We start from the raw sequence: 21,493 nt of genomic DNA, 5'->3' as shown, positions 1-21,493 counted from the left end.
CGCCGTCCCAGGCACGTGCCCTCAAGTGCCTAATGGCAAATACGGCCCTGCTGGTGGTCGCTGTCTTTTCCCTCTGCACTTGCTTTGTGTATGGTGGACTGCCTGGTCTGGAACTCAGGAGTCCGCTCTCAGCTGGATGTGGCCTAAGGAGCCGTGCCCGCAGACGCTGGCCCGTGGGATCTATGGGCCCTGGCGGTGGCCTTATCCCTATAGGTGAGCTCTTCTCTTCTTTTAGGGACTTTGGGTGGGACAGGACCTATAATCCTGCCCCCAATCGGTTAATTAGCTAGGCCGCTGGTTTCGGTCCTGGCTTCAGGGTACGAGTACCCCCTCTGTGCTACGGTTTTCGGGTCAGTTTTCTGTGTCGATACTGGCGGGCTACAACCCTGTCCGGGTCCACCTCGGATCTGCCGAGCCGTCTTCCCGTCTCCTGCTGACGGAGACCACTGTCTGCCACCTAGCCAAGGTACCAGGGCTCCAACCCTGGCACCATTCAACTTGAACTTCCTCTGCTGGAGCTACACCTAGCTTCAGCCCAAACTCCTCTCCACTTGAACTACAAACTTCATTTCAAGCTTAACTGAACTGTTTTCCTCCCCTGGGTCGTCTAGACCCCTGGGTGGGCGTCTCCAACCACCTGGTCCCGTCCACTGGTGTGCCTATATTTCCCTAAGGGGGGGTGACTAGGGTTTCAGGTCGGCTGTTTGTTACCTAAGTAAGGGATGGTGTTATGTGAGGGCCTATCTGTGACTACCTAGTTTGACCAGGGCATCACACAACCACTGTGAGTTTCTCTGCTCCCTGTCTCCCAGGCCTACAGCCCACGGCTCCCCTTCACCACCATCACCGGGGTACAGCCCCCTACCCACGGAGGGGTTAAACACCTTGCAGCTATACCACCGCGACCGGGCTCCCCCACCAACAGCAGCAGTGGTACACCATCTTACCACGCACCGTGGGTGGCGTCACAAACTTTCCTAATCCCCTGTACATAATTCCCCTTGCATCGAGTGGCCGCATGACCCCCGGGTCCGGAGACCCCTCGAGCCACCGTGGATCCGGATCCGAGCAGCCCGGCTGCTGGCACGGGGGCGGCACACCTCGATTTCTAGCGTCAAAAACAGGATACGAGCAGGACCCACTTAACTGGGTGACGTGCGCCTTGAAAGCCAAAGACTGCAGGTCCAAAGTCCTTTTCCCGCCAATTCCGCCATTGTCCACCATCTTTTCGCGCCAAAAAGCTGTCTTCATCGGAAAAGAGAGCAAAGTTTAAGCCCCGCCCCTCGTCTTCCTTGTGAGGCTGGAACCGGAAGTTCCCAGAGGGCCACGGTCAGCGAGAGAGTTCTGCGAAAAGACCGAGGGGGTGGGCCAGAATGTGTTACTAGCGGAAGTGGGGCAGGGACCCCAGGACTCTGCGACAACGTTCCTGGAAGACACAGTGGCAAGATGGCGGAGCGAGACTGGTCCCCAGAACGTGCTGTCCCTGGGACCGCGACATAGATAGGGGAGGAAACAGAGCAGCTGTGCAGGAGAATGCGGACGCAGTTCCTGTTCATTCTGAATCACTGGAGGGAAGAGATGAGGAGCTTAGCAATGGCGGTGCGAGCCCGTGAGATTGAAATCCCATGTGAAGAGAGGGTAAGCGGTTACCCAGTCCCTATTGATTGCCCAAATCCGGCCACAGCGGCTGAGGGATCCGGACCGTCCCCGCTCGCGGTGAGCACTCCACCATCAAGTACCCCGTCCTCGGCGGACACCGAGCTGCCCACACCAACCCAGGCAGCAGAACCTCCAGTGTATCTACAGGAAGCTGCAGCTACAGAGATTCAGACCACAACCCTCATTCCTGTCACGGCAGCGGTCACCCAGACACCGGCCAGACCAGACCCGGCCGCATCACCGGGCCCGTCCTCAGAGGCGGAGCACCCGGACCCTGCAACCCCGGCTGCGGAGCAGTCGGTACATCTACACGCAAGTTCATAAAAAGTTTTAAAAGTTGTATATGGACTGTCACCTTTGTTGAACGTTCTCCAGTGTTGAAATGGAGCAGGCTGTCAGTGACCGACTGAAGGGTTCCTGATAGAAGGTGACAGACAATTTCTGCTATAATTAGACTGCGCCCACCTTGTTGAACCTTTTTCCACCCGTTGTTACAGAAAAAGACTGCCAGTGCCTTGGACGATGCAGTGCTGGTAGGCGGCACCAGGAGGCCCCGGTGGGGGTTGGCGCAAGGGGCAACAGCTACCAAGTTGCTCAGGACTGTTACCAGAGTCGTCTGTTAAAACACCCGGGATCTTAACCTGGTCACTGACCCATGAATAGGTATGCAGAGGATCAGTTTGTTTGGGTGGTGGGTTAATGGGATCCGGGACATTGGGAGTGTGGACTCTGAGTATTTTTGCAGTGTTGGGAAGTGTGCCTCCCCTGTGAGGGATGGAAACTGTTTATACAATGTTATTCCTTTTTTTCTCCTTACAGGAGTAGTTTTAAATAAACCCTGATGTGTCCTGTAGCTCGGGTATGAGCTACGTTTAACCAAGGGGGAATGTGACACCCTGGCCTATCAGGTTGTCACAGGGTGTTGGACAATTTTCCTTTCTGTGCAGCATCCATCTCTCTGCCTTGGTTCCAGGTGCCACCCAGTGATATGCTAAGACCAGCATGCAAATCCCACACACACTCACCGGTGGGAAGGTCCAGTGAGGAAAGGGCCACCCACCGAAGGGTTAAGCAGACTGGGTAGGAGGTGACTAGTTAGTCATCGGCAGAGGAGCAAGGAGAGCAGTGGGCTCTCAAGTAGCTCTCAGGGAGGAGAGCAGGCTGGGGATTTGGAGCTCCAGACAGCGTGAGAGAGCAGACTCAGAGAGTGAGGAGCTGTAGAAGTGGAGGCTCCCGGAGGGTCGGACTAGACCAAAGCACACTAAGGCTATGTGCGCACGTGTGCGCTCTGCACGGCACCTAAAAGGTGCGCTTCAGAGCGCAGCTGAAAAGCTCCGTTCTGAAGCGCATGGTGCCGGCGAGAACGTGCGCTCTGCCTGCAGCTCCTGCCATAGACAGAGCAGGAGCTGCCGGCAAAACGCACGGAAGAAGTGACATGTCACTTCTTGAACGCAGCGCTTCGTGCAGCAGCCGAAGCCTTGCACTCTAAGATGCCACGTGCGCTCGGCTCCTGCACAGTCTCCATAGACTGTGCAGGGGACGCAGGACGCATGCAGTTACGCTGCGCTACAAAGCGCAGCGTAACTGCATGAATTACGCACACGTGCGCACATAGCCTTAGTAACATCACTGGGAATGGTCACCTGGACGTGCTCCCCCTCAGTGGCAGTGGTACTGCAGGACGTTTGGTTGAATCAAAGCCTGTGTGTTCATTGACCTCACAAATCAGCACAGCCTCATCCAGCACCACGATAACCACTGTAAGTTTCTCTGCTCCCTGTCTCCCAGGCTTACAGCCCATGGCTCCCCTTCACCACCATCACCGGGCCCCGGGGCACAACCCCCTACCCACGGAGGGGTTAAACACCTTGCTGCTATACCACCGCCACCGGGCTCCCCCACCAACAGCAGCAGTGGTACACCATCTTACCAAGCACCGTGGGTGGCATCACGAACTTTCCTAATCCCCTGTACATAATTCCCCTTGCATCGAGTGGCCGCACAACCCTCGGGTCTGGAGACCCCTCGAGCCACCGCGGATTCGGATCCGAGCAGCCCGGCTGCTGGCACGGGGGCAGCACACCTCCATAAACAAAAAACATGGGAAAAGGACAGACATATAATGTAATAATTGTATATGACGTGTGAAAACATCAACAACACTTCAAAGTAAAATTATCACAACCCGTGATTTTTATTATTTTATTATGACTCTTTCCTGTTGAGCCTTATTATCCACACTCAGAAATAGTTATCACAACATTATGGAAAGGGAATCGGTCAGTAGGATCAACCCTCCTAAGCTGATGCGATGTCTTGGAGCAGAGAAACACGTGTTTTTCTTAATATGTAAATGAGCTATTAAGATCTTTGAGTCGGACATAGATCTCTTTTAGACTCTGCCTCCAGACCTTATTTTATGTGAAAGGGAGGGTTACCAGTGTGAGACACGTAGATCAGGAGAGCAGGGTTACACACAGCCCAGAAGTCTTAGGGGCACTTTGCACACTACGACATCGCACGTGCGATGTCGGTGGGGTCAAATCGAAAGTGACGCACATCCGGCATCGCACTCGACATCGTAGTGTGTAAATCCTAGATGATATGATTAACGAGCGCAAAATCGTCGTAATCGTATCATCGGTGTAGTGTCTGGGAAATCCATAATTACGTTGCAGCGACAGGTACGATGTTGTTCCTCGTTCCTGCGGCAGCACACATCGCTGTGTATGAAGCCGCATGAGCGAGGAACATCACCTTACCTGCGTCCCGGCTGCAATGAGAAGGAAAGAGGTGGGCGGGATGTTTACGTCCCGCTCATCTCCGCCTTTCCGCTCCTATTGGTCGCCTGCCGTGTGACGTCGCAATGACGCCGCACGACCTGCCCCCTTAGGAAGGAGGCGGTTCGCCAGCCAGTGCGACGTCGCAGGGCGGGTGAGTGCATGTGAAGCTGCCGTAGCGATAATGTTCGCTACAGCAGCAATCACATGATATCACACCTGCGATGGGGGCGGGGACTATCGCGCTCGGCATCGCAAGCATCGGCTTGCGATGTCGTTGTGTGCAAAGTGCCCCTTAGCTCTGCTACATCTACATACAATCAAGAAGTCTATCAAAACTACACCAGTAATTGATACATAATAATAGGAATTTTTATTTATATAGCGCCAACATAATCTGCAGCACTTTATAATTTAAAGGGGACATATACAAACAATATGAAACATTACAGAGTAAACAAATCAACAACAGATACCAAGAGGAGTGAAGGTCCTGCTCAGAAGCTACAATCTATGGGGGAATAAGAGAGGTACAAAAGGTAATCGGTAAAAGAGCTTGTATTGTTTGGTCCGGCCATCAAAATAATAAAAAGGGGCTTCGAATAGCGCTGCATGAACCGGTCACCAGCCAGTATGTGTCCAAGTACAGGTACAGAGTGCTATTAAGTGCATGGAGGGTGTAAATAAATGATAAAAAGGACCAGATTTGGAAGAGGAATTTGTAAGGGCAAAGAATAGTTAGTGTAGTCGTGTGTGCAAAGTGAGATGAGGTGATAGACTAGTCTACAGAAACGTATTTTAAAGCAAATCTGTCAGTAGATGTAGGCAAAGAGACCCCAAATCCAACAATGTATCACTTAGATTATTGGGTGCAGCAGTAGTGACGCAATCAAAGATTTTCATTTTAGCAATGCAGCAGAACTTAAAAAGCTGCCCCCGTCCATATTACGCTCTTTATGTACAGAAGCTGCTAATCCCAGAGGGAAGTGGAGTCAAACTTAAGCTCTCCCACTCCTCAGACCACCATTGATAAAGCACTGACACTTAAACTAACATTGCAGGCAAACAAAAACACACTTTGTGATAAGAGACACATGGCTGAAATCTCAATGTTTAACCCTTACAGCATGCCGTCATCAGATTGCATAGCAAAAACCTGCGGACAAATTCCCTTTAAAACTGTGGGTATTGCAAATTAACAATTGTTCTTGGTCACGTGTTCCAGTGAATTGGCGCTGCTCATGAGAAGTCTAAAGGGGGCTTTACACGCTACGATATCGTTAATGTTTTATCGTCGGGCTCACGTTATTAGTGACGCACATCCGGCGTCATTAACGATATCGCAGCGTGTGACACATACCTGCGACCTTAAGCGACCTCAAAAATGGTGAAAATGGTTCACCATGGAGAGGTCGTCCCAAACTCAAAAATCGGTATGGGTTATTTTTCGTTGTGGTTCGTCGCTCATGCCGCAGCACACATCGCTATGTGTGACACCGCAGGAGCGAGGAAAATCTCCTTACCCGGCCGTAATGCGGAAGGAAGAGGTGGGCGGGATGTTTACATCACGCTCAGCTCCGCCCCTCAGCTTTGATTGGTCGGCCGCTTAGTGACGTCGTGGTAACATCGCTGTGATGCCGAACGTCCCTCCCCCTTGAAGGAGGGATTGCTCAGCGGTCACAGCGCCGCCGCCGACCAGGTAAGTGCGTGTGACGCTGCCGTAGCGATAATGTTCGCTACGGCAGCGATCACAAACAATCACATGCGCGACGGGGGCGGGTACTTACACGCTCGATATCGCTAGAAATTGCTAGCGATATCGCTACCGTGTAAAGGCCCTTTTAGAGACGAGAGTGGGAGGTTCGAATTATAGAGCATGTCAGTCTTAAGTCATTAGCGGAATTTAGAGCATGGGTAAGGTGATAGACAAGATGAAGTAAGACATGTGGGATGGCGCAGAACTGTGGAGGGTATTGTGGGTGAAAGTTTATATTGTACTCTGTAGCGGATGGCACAAGGTGGAGGCATCGGTGTGGCGCTTGCAGAGGAATTTAATTCTGGCTGCTGAATTCTAGATGAATTGGAGAAGGGAGAGTTTAGTAAGAGGGAGACCGATTAGTAGAGAGTTGCAATAGTCCAGATAATAATGAACAAAAGTAACAATAAGAGTTTTTGCAGAATCAATGGTAAGTAAAGGTTTAGTTCTAGAGATGTTTTTGAGGTGTAGGTGACACGAGCAAGCAACTGATAAGATGTAGGGAGTGAAGGAGAGATCGGAGTCAAATAAAACCACAAGACAACAGGGGTGCTGCTGGGGAGTGATGGTAGAACTACAGACGGAAATAGCAATATTGGGTTTATGAAGGTTATTAGAGGGAGGACCAATATGGGCAGTGTCAATGCAGAAAAATGGTTACCCAGACTCCAGCGGACAGATACCAAGACTCAGTAGATGTTCTTTAAAAAAATATTCTTTTTGCAAAGCAATTTTATTTAGGTAATATAATTAAAAATAGTTCCACACATAGGGCAAAAAACAAGTGTCGCATAGGGGTAGTTGTCTCCCATACTACGCGTTTTGGTGTATGTGCGCCTTCTACATGGTCCCTGTCCCTGAGGGACCAAGTAGAAGGCGCACATACGCCAAAACGTGTGGAGCGCCGAAACAGATAAAGTGGAGCATAGTGAGGAGGAGCTGGTGATCCACAGTGTTAAATGCAGCATAGAGGTCCAGGAGAATCAGTATTGAGTACTGACTATTAGATTTAGCTGTTGGTTGATCATTAGCGAGTTTAACAGGAGCAGTTTCAGAAGAGTGTAAGAACCAGGAACTGGATTTTAAAGGATCAAGAATAGTTATCTGAGAGACAGCAGATCAGACGGGATCAAGAGATCCAGAAGTTTAGAGATGAAGAGTAGATTAGAGACAGATCTGTTTTTAGCAGCACTATTTTGGTCCAGGGTAGTGATGAGTGAAGCCGAACTGTAAAGTTCGGGATCATACCGGACACCTAGTATACATGCACAGACCCCGAACTCAGACTTCTCAGGGAAGTCCATGTTACTTTTCAGATTCAGTAACCTGGATTAAAAAAAGGCAAAATCGGGATTACAGCAGGACAATTATACTTACCGAGTCACCCCCACAGCTGTTACACTGATTCCGGGTCCATTGATTAAACTTCATGAATATTAACTGCTTCCCCCACCCACCCTCTGTGACAGCATCTGTGATTGGTTGCAGTCAGACTGACGGCATGCTGGATTCTAGGATTGGTTGCCCTCGCATTAGCTGTCTGGGTCTCTGGAGTGGAGTGTAAAACTAATTAAATAATTAGAAAAAATGGCATAGGCTCACCTGTATTTTGATACCCAGCACACATAAAGCAGACAGCTGGAGGCTACAGCCCACAGCTGTGTGCATTACATTGGCTGTGTATCAAAATACAAGGAACCCCATGCAGGTTTTTTTAAATTATTTATATAAATACATTTTGAAAAAAACAGGTTGGTGTCCCTCTCAATTTTGATACCCAGCCAAGATAAAGTAGACAGCTGGGGGCAGGTATTCTCAGGCTGGGGAAGCCCATGGTTATTGGGCCCTCCCCAGCCTAAAAAATAGCAGCCTGCAGTCACCCCAGAATTGGCGCATCCAATCCTGGCGCTTACCCAGTTCATCCCGATTGCCCTGGAAATCAACCTTGCGGTGGAAATCTGAGTAATATAAGGGGTTAATGACAGCTATGATTTGTCAAAAAAATCACAGCTGTCATCAAGCCTGAGTTTAGTAATGGGTAGGGGTCTATGAGACCCCCCATTACTAATCGTGTAAGTAAAAAGAAATAAACATCATGTAAGCACTAGGATTGGCACGTCTAATGGATGCACCAATTCTTGGGTGGCTGCGGGTTTATATTTTTAGGTTGAGGAGGGTCCAATAACTATGAGTCTCCCCAGTCTGAGAATACCAGCTCCCAGCTGTCTGCTTTATCGGGGTTGGATATCAGAATTGGGGGGGGACCATACTCCTTTTTTTTAAGTATTTATGTAAATAATTTTAAAAAAGCGCCATATGGGGTCTCTCATATTTTGATACACAGCCAAAATAACGCACACAGCTGCGGGCTGCAGCCTCAAGGTGTTTGCTTTATCTGCTCTGAGTATCAAAACATGGGAGACCCTATGCCATATTTTATCATTTATTTTTACACTTCACTTCCAGGACCCAGACAGCTAGTGTGAGTGTCGCAGGCAGGGGGTGACTGACCACGTCAGTGAAGGCTACCCGAGGCTACCCGAGGATCCGGGGCTCATGAAGCGGTCCGTTGCCCACAACAATGAAAAGGGGGTATTTACAGGGGAAGAGTTTGTCAGTGATACCACCTGTGGGTTGCAATGATGGATAGTGACACCGCTGCTGCCTTGGTATGGGACACCCGGGGTTGATGGAGTGGGGCAGCAGGATGGTATCCCCTCCAAGGGTAGGGGAGGTGTTGTCCCGGGGCCCAGGTGTACGGGAAGGGATGCTGCGGAGCGTGTTCTGCAGGGCTGGACCGGGTGGTAATGGTGTACTCACAGTTCCAGAGAAATTCACACAGAGTCCAATGGTAAACCAAATTGCCAGTGACCGGTGACCTCCGGCGGGTGTATTCGAGTCCCACACCCTGGTACAGCAAACAGGGATCCCTTCCTCCTGCACTTAGTGTTTGTGTCTTCAGTTTGACTACTCCACTTGAAACGGGGAAGTCCACTCCGGTTATTCTATATGTTTGGTGCTGTGGCCCGTGAGAACTGACCCGTGGGATCTTAGCAGGCAATCTTGCGGAGCCCTATCCCCCTCGTTGGGCTTCCGTCTCGCTCTCTGGGCTTGCTGGTGGGACAAGACGTGGAATCTTGTCCACGGCTAGCTAATTGAAGAGGGGCTTGAAGCAGTCCTCACCTTAGGGTCCAGGCACCGTGACCATGCATGGCCTCTGGACCAGATTCCCGCTGTCGGTACCGGCGGGCTACAACCCTGCCCCGGTCCACTTAAGGGCTCCCACGACCGGATCTCCATCGCCTGTGGCCCTGTCTGCCAACTGCCACTTAGTCAGTAGTCCGGTAGTCCAGAGGCTCCAACCCCTGACTACCCTGTCACTCCACATTCCTCTCACTTCCACTCTCCGCACTGAACTGCGTCTCAGCTCTAACTTCAACTTCAGCTGACTTGTTACCTCCCAGAACACCTCAGGACCCCTAGGTGGGCGTCACCATCCGCTTGGCCCCGCCCACTGGTGTGTCGCTATTGTCATGGGGGGGTGACTAGGCTTTGCTGGCTGATTAATGTGTACCTGGGTGTGGGTTTGGTTGGTATGCCAAGGAGGATGGAGTCCTGCACTTGGAAGATTTGTGCAGTCTCTGTGACAATCTGGTGTTGCCAGAGCATCACACGAGGACAACCAATCACAGACACCTGCGCGATGTTGCTCTGACAGTAACTAATCGCAGACGCTGTCACAGAGGGTCAGTATTCATGTGACGCGCCCACTGGGGCCTGGGGAGACTCGTTACCGGGCCGTGGTTTTGTTTCTGCTGCTGCTGGGATGCCCCGGTGGCTAGGCTCGGTTCTGTGACCCCGGCGGTGTCGTTTAATAAAGATGTAGGGGATGATAATGGTTGATTCGTGACGCCACCTGTGGTATGCGGCAAGTTTGTTGCCGTCACTGCGAGATAGGAACCTCTGGGGAAGATGATGATGCAACTGGGATCATATAGCTCTCCACAGGTAGAGCTGGGCCCCAGGGCAGATGGGGGTGGTAGTAGTAGTCTATGATGGCAGGCGCAGGTGAATACTGGAGCAACTCAGGGGTGCAGTCAACAGGTGTTTACTCACTGTAGCCAGTTACACAAATGCCAGGGACCACCTTTGGAAAGCCGGTATTCACTGTGATGGGCTCCAGTCGATCCCAGGTAGTTCGGCGGTTGAGTCTGGTGCGCCTTTCTAAAGTGTTCCCTTTCCTGGCCGACTCCTGCGCTTGCTTCTCCCTCCTGCGTTGCGCCTTCGCTCACTGAACCCTGTATCAGTGCCCGTGAACCCTGTGAGGTGGCATGAAGCTCTATCCCTTTGGTCCTTGAGGGTAACCTTCCAGTGTATTTGTGGCGGTGGTAGCAGTTCGAAGACAGAAAATGACCTAGATGAAGTGCAGAAGTGAAGAGAATGTGTCGCGGGCGGGGAGGAGGATGCTGCGCTCACCACGCTCGGGTCCGGCACTGCTACTGCTTTGCTTGCTGCTCGGTGGCTCGAGCGGTGGGCCGGATCCAGGGACTCGAGCAGCGCTCCTCGCCCGTGAGTGAAAAGGGGAATGGTTTTGGGGATTTATTGTCCATGACGCCACCCACGGTTGTGGTGAGGTTGTGACACCACCGCTGCTCTGGACGGGGATCCCGGGAGCGATGACGGGGAGCAGCTTGGATGTTGTTTTTCCCCTCCGTGGGTAGGGGGTTGGTTGTCCCGGGGCCCGGTGAGGGAGAGATGACAGGTGGGTTACGGGATCTGGGGAGGTGCAGGGTCGCGGGGGCAGCGCGGTGCCACACGGCACAGTGGTACTCACTCAGCCAATGATGAATGCAAAGTCTCCGGTAAAACAAACGGCTGGATGGATGGGTCCCACAGACGGCTGCGGTGTTTTTCCTCCCGGTAGGTTGGCGGTGACTGCCTTTCCCTGCACCTGTTTTAAGTTCTCGGTTCTGATGGCTTCCCACCGGTAACCCGCTCCCCAGCTTGGATGGATGCTGAGGGAGCCCCTTTTTGCCCGCAGGCTCTGGCCCTGGGAACTGTAACCTTGGCGATGACTGTATTTCCCTTCACGGTTTGAGCGGTTGCCTTCAATCGGGTCTTGACTGCTGGGAAACCCCAGAGGTTCCCTTCGCTGACGGATTTGACCGGTTTTACGGCGACTCCTAGCCTGGTCGGGGTCCGTAGGCCCTGGCGAATTGTGCTGGCTTCTCTTCGTTCCCCGATCCGGTACCGGCGGGCCACCACCCGTCCCTGGTCCTTACGGTTCACGTCAATCAGCCCCTCCTGCAGACGGTCACCACCGTCTGCCAACCTTGCTGTAAGTGCCCGGGCCACGTACCCGGACACGGTCAGTCTGCTCCTTTACCACTTCACTCTCTCAACTCCCAAACTGATCTGACTGCTCTCTCTTCCTTTTCCCGCCTCCTGGACTGTGAACTCCTCGGTGGGTGGGGCCAACCGCCTGGCTCCACCCCCTGGTGTGGACATCAGCCCCTGGAGGGAGGCAACAAGGATTTTTGTCTGACTTCGATGTGCCTAGCCGGGGTGTGGGGTGTGTTGTTGCAGTATTTGTGACGTCCTGGCTTGTCCAGGGCGCCACAAATACATGATATCAGGAGATTGGAAAATAATTTCATTTCATATATGGTCAATTTTTTCATTAAAATAATTGGCCAGATCATCAGTAGTTTTGTGGAAACCCGTGGCTTGGAGCGTCTGGGGGTCCCCTCCTGTTTGTCGTCAGGCTCTGGTCCGTACGGCGGGCAGTGTGAACCATGTAGGGTCGGTGTTCTGTTCTGGTCCCTGGCTCTATCGTTGCTGCTGGTGCCCCCGTACTCTTGGGTCAGTGAGGACCATGAAGGTCCCCTCACTGTGCAGGTATTTGTCAGGCAGCTTGAAGCGTTCACCTAACCTAGGGCCTTGTGCCCAGTCGGTGCTTTGGTTCCTGGGGTACCTCGTCGTATCCTCCCTGGCAACCACTCTCCTGTACCAGTCAGGTCACTGCTACATGACCCCGTCTGGAGACACGTCCATCTCCTACCACTGTCACCACTGACTGACCTACTGTCTCTCTCCTCCCCCAGGTTGTTGGCTAGTGGACTGGATTGGCTCCACTCCTAGTTGGCCAACCATTAGGTCACCCACGATTGAGAGAGGGAACTGAGGATGTTGTGTTTTGATGGTACCAGCACTGAGCTTCCAGGTCCCTAGGGGGTAGGCCCTGTATCCTTGTCATGATGCAGTACCTAGTAGTGCCCTGAAGGTTTCAGGGGCGCTACAGTAACACCATGCACTTAGCAAAGGCAGGAGAAAATCAGGTCCTGAGTATTCCCTTTTTGATGTGTAGGGGAGTTAGTTGTGAAAGGCCGAGATATGAAGTTAGAGATAAAAGATGTGTGGTAGATGGAGAGAGGGGATCATTAAGAGGGATGTTAAAGTCTTCCCTGATGAGAGTGGAAGTGTCACAAGCTAGAAAATGTGGAAGCCAAGAGACAAAGTGATTGAGGAACCGATAGGATGTGGCTGGAGGGCGATATACAACCGCCACTCAAATGGAGAAGGCAGTAAAGTCTGACGGTGTAGACCTCAAAAAAAGGAAAGGAAACAGAAGGCATTTCAAAGAAAATTACCCGTATTTTTCAGACTATAAGACGCACTTTTTTTCCTCCAAATTTCGGAGGAAAGCGTGGGGTGCGTCTTATAGTCCAAATGTCAAAGCAGGCGGTACCTGCGGGTTAGGGAGCTGTGAGGAGGGAGCGGCTGTGGAGTGGGATCACAGGAGGCAGGGAGGGTCGATGCTGCAGGAAGGCGGCGGCTGGAGAAACCACGTTTGCCCACTGCTTAAAGTAAGCGAATATTCATTAGCTGCTCGCTGCCCACCTCTCTCAATCAATCCGACGTGTGCCTGATGCAACGGATCTGGCTCAGACTGTAAAAACTGATGCAACGGATCCAGCAAAAAACTGATCCGTTTTTTTGTTTTTTTTGTTTGTTTTTTTTCTATTTTCATGCCGAGAGAGAGAGAGAGACCATCATCACTGCACACACTGGTACTACCGCCCCCATCATCATCACCGCACACACCCCGACACTACCGCACTCATCAACACCGCACACACCCCGGCACTACCGCACCCATCATTCCCGGACACACCCCGACAATACCGCACTCATCAACACAGCACACACCCCGGCACTACCGCACCCATCATCCCCGGACACACCCCGGCACTACCGCCCCCATCATCATCCCCGCACAAACGCAAGCACTACCGCCCCCATCATCGTCCCTGCACACACCCCGGCACTACCGCATCATCATCATTCTCGCACACATGCAGGCACTACCGCACTCATCATCATCACCGCACACACAAGCACTACCGCACTCATCATCATCACCGCACACACCCCGGCACTACCGCACCCATCATCATCCTCGCACACACGCAGGCTGTTTTTTTTTTTAATTACTTATTTATTTATTTTACTACACTATATAGACCCGCCCACCAGCGGCTATGATTGGTTGCAGTGAGACAGCTTTAACTCAGCGTGGGGGCGTGTCTGACTGCAACCAATCATAGGCGCCGGTGGGCGGGGGAACAGTGAATACTAGATGGAATAATGAGCGGCCGGCATTTTCAAAAGAGGAGAACCCGCCAGAGAAGTGTGACAGCCGTGCAGTGCTGCGACGGTGATTGGTGAGTATAAAGGAGGGAGGGAGAGACTGACCAACAGAGAGAGAGAGACCGACGGACCGACCGATAGAGAAAGAGAGAGACTATTTACATACCGTCTGGGCATGCCCAGAAACAAAAAACGGTAACCGGCTCTGGCTTCCAGCATATGACGGATGACCCCGGATCCGGCGTCCATAGGCTCCCATTATAAAACACGGCGTACGTTGACGGATCTGGCGCGATCCGTTTTTTTGCCGGACACAAAACTTTCATCTTAGTGTTTCATCCGGCCGCCAGACAAGCAAATTTTACCGGATCCAGCAAAAACCGGATGGCACGCAAGGCCATCCGACGCAATCCGGTGCTAATAAGAGTCTATGGGGACAAAACGCATCCGGCGGCAACAGACGCTGGATGCGTTTTTTCATGTTTCTGCCGGATTGGGCTGATGGCAAAAAACTGATGTGTGAACATTAGCTGCACACCCTGTTCAGCTCTCCTCCTGGGTCCTAGCTGCCTGCACACCCTGTTCAGCTCTCCTCCTGGGCCCTAGTTGCCTGCACACCCTGTTCAGCTCTCCTCCTGGGTCCTAGCTGCCTGCACACTCTGTTCAGCTCTCCTCCTGGGTCCTAGCTGCCTGCACACCCTGTTCAGCTCTCCTCCTGGGCCCTAGTTGCCTGCACACCCTGTTCAGCTCTCCTCCTGGGTCCTAGCTGCCAGCACACTCTGTTCAGCTCTCCTCCTGGGTCCTAGCTGCCTGCACACCCTGTTCAGCTCTCCTCCTGGGCCCTAGTTGCCTGCACACCCTGTTCAGCTCTCCTCCTGGGTCCTAGCTGCCTGCACACTCTGTTCAGCTCTCCTCCTGGGTCCTAGCTGCCTGCACACCCTGTTCAGCTCTCCTCCTGGGCCCTAGTTGCCTGCACACCCTGTTCAGCTCTCCTCCTGGGTCCTAGCTGCCAGCACACTCTGTTCAGCTCTCCTCCTGGGTCCTAGCTGCCTGCACACCCTGTTCAGCTCTCCTCCTGGGTCCTAGCTGCCTGCACACCCTGTTCAGCTCTCCTCCTGGGTCTTAGCCGCCTGCACACCCTGTACTTAACTCCCTGCCTGTTCTGCACATTGCTGATCTGTGGCGGCTCAGAGCGATCACGGACAACTTCTGCAGTTTCAGTTTGCTGGATGGGTGTGGATGGGGAGTGGATATGGGTGTGGCTGTTTGTGAACTGGGTATGGTTAGGGGGCGTGGCCTAAAAATTGCCACAAAACTTTGTCCCTCTTTCCCTTCTTTAAAAGTTGGGAGATATGCATACATACACACACATTGTATATATATATATATATATATATATATATACATATATATAAATATATATATATACATACATATATATATATATAATATATATATACACATATATACATACACACACACACACACACAGGTTGGAGGATCATATTCCACGACGGGGGCCATATATACCTTGAAGGGACCCAGAATGGGGAATATGTGTATAGAATTTGGGGATATTATTACCTCCATAACAGTGTCTGCAGCAGACTCACCCCCCCATAACAGTGTGTCATGATCACATTTTTTTACTTTAATTTTTCTTTCTATTTTTTCCTCCTCTAAAACAAGCGTGCGTCTTATAGTCCGGTGCGTCTTATAGTCCGAAAAATACGGTAATGAGATTTGCGGGGCTTCTAAATGTAGCAGGGAAGGAATTAAACGTATTGTTCCAAAAAGGCTTGGAATAGGGGCGATATCTCCTACGAGAAGGAGAATAGAGAGAGTACGCAGATGCTTAAGTGATTTGTGATAGCGTCTCTTGAGTTGTACAGTGGGAGTGAATGGATCTGTGTGGTATAAAAATGTGAAAACAGCATGACAGCCATGCATAGGAGAGATAAGGAGAGGGAGACTGACATAGATGAAGTGCACAGAGTACATGAAAGGGAGGTAGATATGAGAGACTGAAGCAGCTAGCACATAAATGATATACATACATATGGTGAAAACATTTTGCAGCACAAATGAACTAGGAACACGTTTATTTGATTTTCTTGCATGATTGCATGACGTACCTGTCTCTTACCCTGTCTAACTGCCATTTTTAACTGCAAGACTCATAAAAATCTGGCACTTCGATAATATCTGCATAAGTGTTTTCTCCTCAGCTCTGTCTAAATATATAAGAAGTTTTGTGCTCAGATTCAGTTCTAATTTAACTCCATAATAATCAATCAACTAAGTTAAGACAGTAGTAGGTAATAAGATGCAAAGACAAACAGCTTGAGGCCAGCATCAATCATAAAATCTTTGAACAAGAGAGATGACCTTACAGCATCAGGGAACAAACTCATTAGGATTAATGAAATATATACCATTGATACAGGCTGGAAAGATGGGTTAATCCCAGCAGATGAATGAAATATATAGCTATATGAAGAAAAGTGAGAAGAGTGTTAAGCGGGCTTTACACGCTACGATATCGTTAATGTTTTATCATTGGGGTCGCGTCGTTAGTGACGCACATCTGGCGTCATTAACGGTATCACAGCGTGTAACACTTAGAGGCGACCTTAAACGTCCTCCAAAGTGGTGAAAATCGTTCACCATGGAGAGGTCGTCCTAAAACCAAAAATTGTTAATGGTTGTTTATGTTTATAGATGTTGTTCCTCGTTCTTGCGGCAGCACACATCGCTGTGTGTGACACCGCAGGAGCGATGAACCTCACCTTACCTGTGGCCACCGGCAATGAGGAAGGAAGAAGGTGGGCGGGATGTTCGTCCCGCTCATCTCCGCCCCTCCGCTTTGATTGGCCGGCAGCTTAGTGATGTCGAGGTGACGTCGCCGTTACGCCGAACGCACCTCCCCCTTGAGGGAGGGATTGTTCGGCAGTCACAGCGACGCAGCCGACCAGGTAAGTGCGTGTGACGCTGCTGTAGCGATAATGTTCGCTGCGGCAGCGATCACACGATATCGCATGCACGACGGGGGCGGGTGCTTTTGCGTACGATATCGCTAGCAATTGCTAGAAATATTGTAGCGTGTAAAGCCCGCTTTAGATTCATACTATGTATATCTTCCGGGCACTTATAAAAATCTGCCACTTCGATAAAATTTACATTAGTGCCCCCTGCACAAGTTACTGGAATTAGGCTTTCTTAACCTATATTATGCTGCTGTTAGATTATACAGCAAAAACCTGTAACAGAGTCTCTTTAATTAAATTGATATTGCTTGAACTTAGAAAGTTTGTATGTGACTTATTTCTTTTTTTATTTAATAAAATAATTGCAATACACTGATGAGTAAAAGGGTAACAATTAGTGATGAGCGAGCATGCTTGTTACTACTCGGTACTCGCACGAGTATCACTGTACTCGGTCTACTCGGCGGGGACCGAGTAATCTCGCGATACTCGTGCTGTACTCGTGGTCTTCATTTCTGCATGTTGGCGCTCTTTTGAGAGCCAGCCCTCATGCAGGGATTGGCTGGCAGACCACTGCAATGCCACAGCCCTGTTAGTTGTGGAATTGCAGTGATTGGCCGGCCTGGACAGCGTGACCGAGCCTTTATACCAGCGGGCGCGCTGTGCTCTGCTCACAACTATCCAGACAGTCAGTGCAGGGAGAGTGTTGCTGCTTCAGGGAAAGGTTTGCGGCCCTTTATAGCTATTTCCGTAGCAGGGCTGCAAACAGTGTGACCAAAAGTCCTTCTCAGGACTATTCTAGTTGTATACAGGCAGGCAGGGTATAGCCAGGTCGGAGTACAGTAGCAGAGTCCTTCTCAGGACTATTGTTGCTGTATACAGGCAGGGTATAGCCAGGTTGGAATACAGGCTAGTGACCAAAAGAGTCCTTGTCAGGACTATTGTAGCAGTATACAGGCAGGCAGGCAGGCAGGCAGGGTATATAGCCATTCCTAGTGGTGACCGTATACCAGCCTTCATCATATCTGGGGCTGGTGTATACAGTCTAAAACAGTCCAGATAGTGTCAGACTTCTCAGTAATTGTCGCTCCTAAAAACCTGTTAGGTTCTTATTGCGTCCGTGCTTGCATTTAAAAACCGCACGTGTGTGCCTGTCGGTGGCAGCGTACAGGTGCACTTGTGTGCATTTTTCACAAACTATTATATAACGCACAAGTGTAGTGTATAATACACGTCAGTCAGCAGTGGCTGATAGTGTCAGACTTCTCAGTAATTGTCGCTCCTAAAAACCTGTTAGGTTCTTATTGCGTCCGTGCTTGCATTTAAAAACCGCACGTGTGTGCCTGTCGGTGGCAGCGTACAGGTGCACGTTTTTCACAAACTATTATATAACGCACAAGTGTAGTGTATAATACACGTCAGTCAGCAGTGGCTGATAGTGTCAGACTTCTCAGTAATTGTCGCTCCTAAAAACCTGTTAGGTTCTTATTGCGTCCGTGCTTGCATTTAAAAACCGCACGTGTGTGCCTGTCGGTGGCAGCGTACAGGTGCACGTTTTTCACAAACTATTATATAACGCACAAGTGTAGTGTATAATACACGTCAGTCAGCAGTGGCTGATAGTGTCAGACTTCTCAGTAATTGTCGCTCCTAAAAACCTGTTAGGTTCTTATTGCGTCCGTGCTTGCATTTAAAAACCGCACATGTGTGCCTGTCGGTGGCAGCGTACAGGTGCACGTTTTTCACAAACTATTATATAACGCACAAGTGTAGTGTATAATACACGTCAGTCAGCAGTGGCTGATAGTGTCAGACTTCTCAGTAATTGTCGCTCCTAAAAACCTGTTAGGTTCTTATTGCGTCCGTTCTTGCATTTAAAAACCGCACGTGTGTGCCTGTCGGTGGCAGCGTACAGGTGCACTTGTGTGCATTTTTCACAAACTATTATATAACGCACAAGTCTAGTGAATAATACACGTCAGTCAGCAGTGTCTGATAGTGTCAGACTTCTCAGTAATTGTCGCTCCTAAAAACCTGTTAGGTTCTTATTGCGTCCGTGCTTGCATTTAAAAACCGCACGTGTGTGCCTGTCGGTGGCAGCGTACAGGTGCACGTTTTTCACAAACTATTATATAACGCACAAGTGTAGTGTATAATACACGTCAGTCAGCAGTGGCTGATAGTGTCAGACTTCTCAGTAATTGTCGCTCCTAAAAACCTGTTAGGTTCTTATTGCGTCCGTGCTTGCATTTAAAAACTGCATGTGTGTGCCTGTCGGTGGCAGCGTCAGGCTCCATATTGTCCCTGGATAGAGATGTGCATGAGGGCCTCAAAACATTATTCCCATTGCAAAGGAGCGGGTCTCCTGTCGTTGTAATGCCCATTCTGAAAGAATGGGCGAAAAAATTTACCACTGGGGGTATACCTGAAACAAAGGCCTAACTCTTGTAACGGTCATCATGATGGCGCATGAGGAGAAGGAGGAGCAGTCCAGCGATTAGCCAAAGTCCAGAAGTGTGTTACCATGGGTGAGTGGAGGTACATGGCAAAATCCCGTTACAAACTTTAAATTCCGCTGTCATTTGCTGGTGGTGTGGTGAAGTCTGGCCCAATCCAACCCTTGTTCATCTTGATTAGAGTCAGCCTGTCAGCATTTACAGTTGACAGGCAGGTGCGTTTATCTGTAATGATTCCACCTGCGGCACTAAAAACACGCTCTGACAAAACGCTAGCGGCAGGGCAGGCCAGGACTTCCAAGGCGTAGAGAGCCAATTCATGCCACGTGTCCAGCTTGGATACCCATTAATTGTAAGGCACAGAGGAATGTCAGAGTACAGTTGTTTGATCTGCAAGGTACTCCTTGAGCATCTGGGCAAACTTAGGATTTCTTGTGGCACTACCCCGCACCTCAGGGGCTGTGGTATGTGAGGGGCTGAGAAAACTGTCCCACATCTTAAAGACTGTTCCCCTACCTCTGGCGGATTGGACTTGTGCCCCTCTCGGCTGTACGCCTTGGTTGTCCACTGATTCCTGACCTATGCCGCTATCGTTTTGTGAGGGGAATGCTTTGCCTACTTCCGTGACTATGGCCTTCTGGAACTGCTGCATTTTTCCTGACCTCTCCGCCTCGGGAATAAGAGACATAAAGTTCTCCTTGTAGCGTGGGTCTAACAGTGTTACCAACCAGTAATGATTGTCGGCCAAGATGTTATTAACGCGAGGGTCACGAGACAGGCAGCTTACCATAAAGTCAGCCATGTGTGCCAGACTCTTAAAAGCCATCACTTCAGTATCCTGACCAACACGATGACTGAACATGCTGTCCTCCTCCTCCTCCTCCTCCTCATCATCATCTACCCTGTCCTCTGGCCAGCCACGCTGAACCGAGGATATGACTGCATGTCATATCCTCAATTTGGCCAGAGAGTTGCTCCATGTCTTCATCCTCCTCCTCGTCATAGTCCTCCACTGCACGTTGTGATGAGACGAGGCTGGGCTGTGTGTTATCACCCACACCCACTACTGTTTCTTGCTCAAACTCATCGCGCTCCGCCTGCAATGCATCATGGTTGTTTTTTGAGCAGAGACCATTTTAGAAGGCAGAGAAGCGGTATGGTGACGCTAATAATGTCGTCATCGCCGCTCACCATCTTGGTGGAGTCCTCAAAGTTTTGGCGGATGGTGCATAGGTCGGACATCCATCTCCACTCCTCAGGTGTTATGTGTGGAGTTTGACCCATTTCCCTACGGCTTAGGTGATGCAGGTACTCAACAACTGCCCTCTTCTGCTCACATATCCTGACCAACATGTGCAGAGTTGAATTCCAACGCGTGGGGACATCACACACCAGTCTGTGAGCCGTAAGATGCAAATGGCGCTGAAAGCCAGCAAGGCCGGCTGAAGCAGTAGGTGACTTTCGAAAATGTGCAGACAGGCGGCGAACTTTTACCAGCAGATCAGACAGCTCTGGGTATGACTTTAGAAACCGCTGAACCACGAGGTTGAGCACATGGGCCACGCATGGAACATGTGTCAGCTGGCCTCGCCTCAAAGCCGCCACCAGGTTCCGGCCATTGTCACACACGACCTTTCCTGACTTTAGGTTCAGAGGTGTGAGCCAGTGATCTGCCTGCTGTTTCAGAGCTGTCCACACCTCTTCTGCATTGTGGGGTTTGTCACCTATGCAGATTAGCTTCAGCACAGCCTGTTGCCGCTTCGCCGAGGCAGTGCTGCAGTGCTTCTGTGTCGCCCTGGACAAGCCAGGGGCCACAGAGCACAACACTTACACACCCCACACTCCCTGCAGGCATATCATAGTCAAAACACAAAATCCTTGTTGCCTTCCCCAGGGGCTGTTGTCCACACCAGGGGGTGGAGCCAGACGGTTGGTCTCCACCCACCAAGGAGGAGGGAAAAAACAGGCAGTGAGAGTTAAGCTAAGGAAGTTGAAGGAGGAAAGTAGTAGAGAGGAGAAAAGTGACAGCAAAGAGCCTGAAGTTGGTCCGGGTGTGTGGCCCGGACAGGACAGCAAGGTTGGCAGGATGTGGTGACCGTCTGAAGTGGAGGCCGATTGGAGTCTGCCGTAAGGACCGTGGACGGGTGGTGACCCGGCCGTACCGGACCGGTATACAAAGAGAAGCCAGCACCATTGGCAGGGGCC

The 21,493-nt window shown here is 50.7% G+C and overlaps 1 protein-coding gene across 1 annotated transcript in view; it reads right to left on the bottom strand.

The window, feature by feature from the left end:
* Window positions 1-7,500: 7,500 nt before the first annotated feature.
* Window positions 7,501-21,493, bottom strand: part of LOC142255826 (endogenous retrovirus group PABLB member 1 Env polyprotein-like) — a 38,193-nt gene continuing 24,200 nt past the window's right edge. Inside the window, exon 4 of the mRNA XM_075327272.1 lies at window positions 7,501-7,521. Within this exon, the coding sequence (XP_075183387.1) occupies window positions 7,501-7,521 (21 nt within the window). The remainder of the gene's footprint in view (window positions 7,522-21,493) is intronic.

This window comes from Anomaloglossus baeobatrachus, chromosome 11 (assembly GCF_048569485.1).
Source record: "Anomaloglossus baeobatrachus isolate aAnoBae1 chromosome 11, aAnoBae1.hap1, whole genome shotgun sequence".
Taxonomy (NCBI): domain Eukaryota; kingdom Metazoa; phylum Chordata; class Amphibia; order Anura; family Aromobatidae; genus Anomaloglossus; species Anomaloglossus baeobatrachus.
The sequence above is the reverse complement of the archived record's forward strand: the minus strand, read 5'-3'. Positions and strand labels throughout refer to the sequence as shown.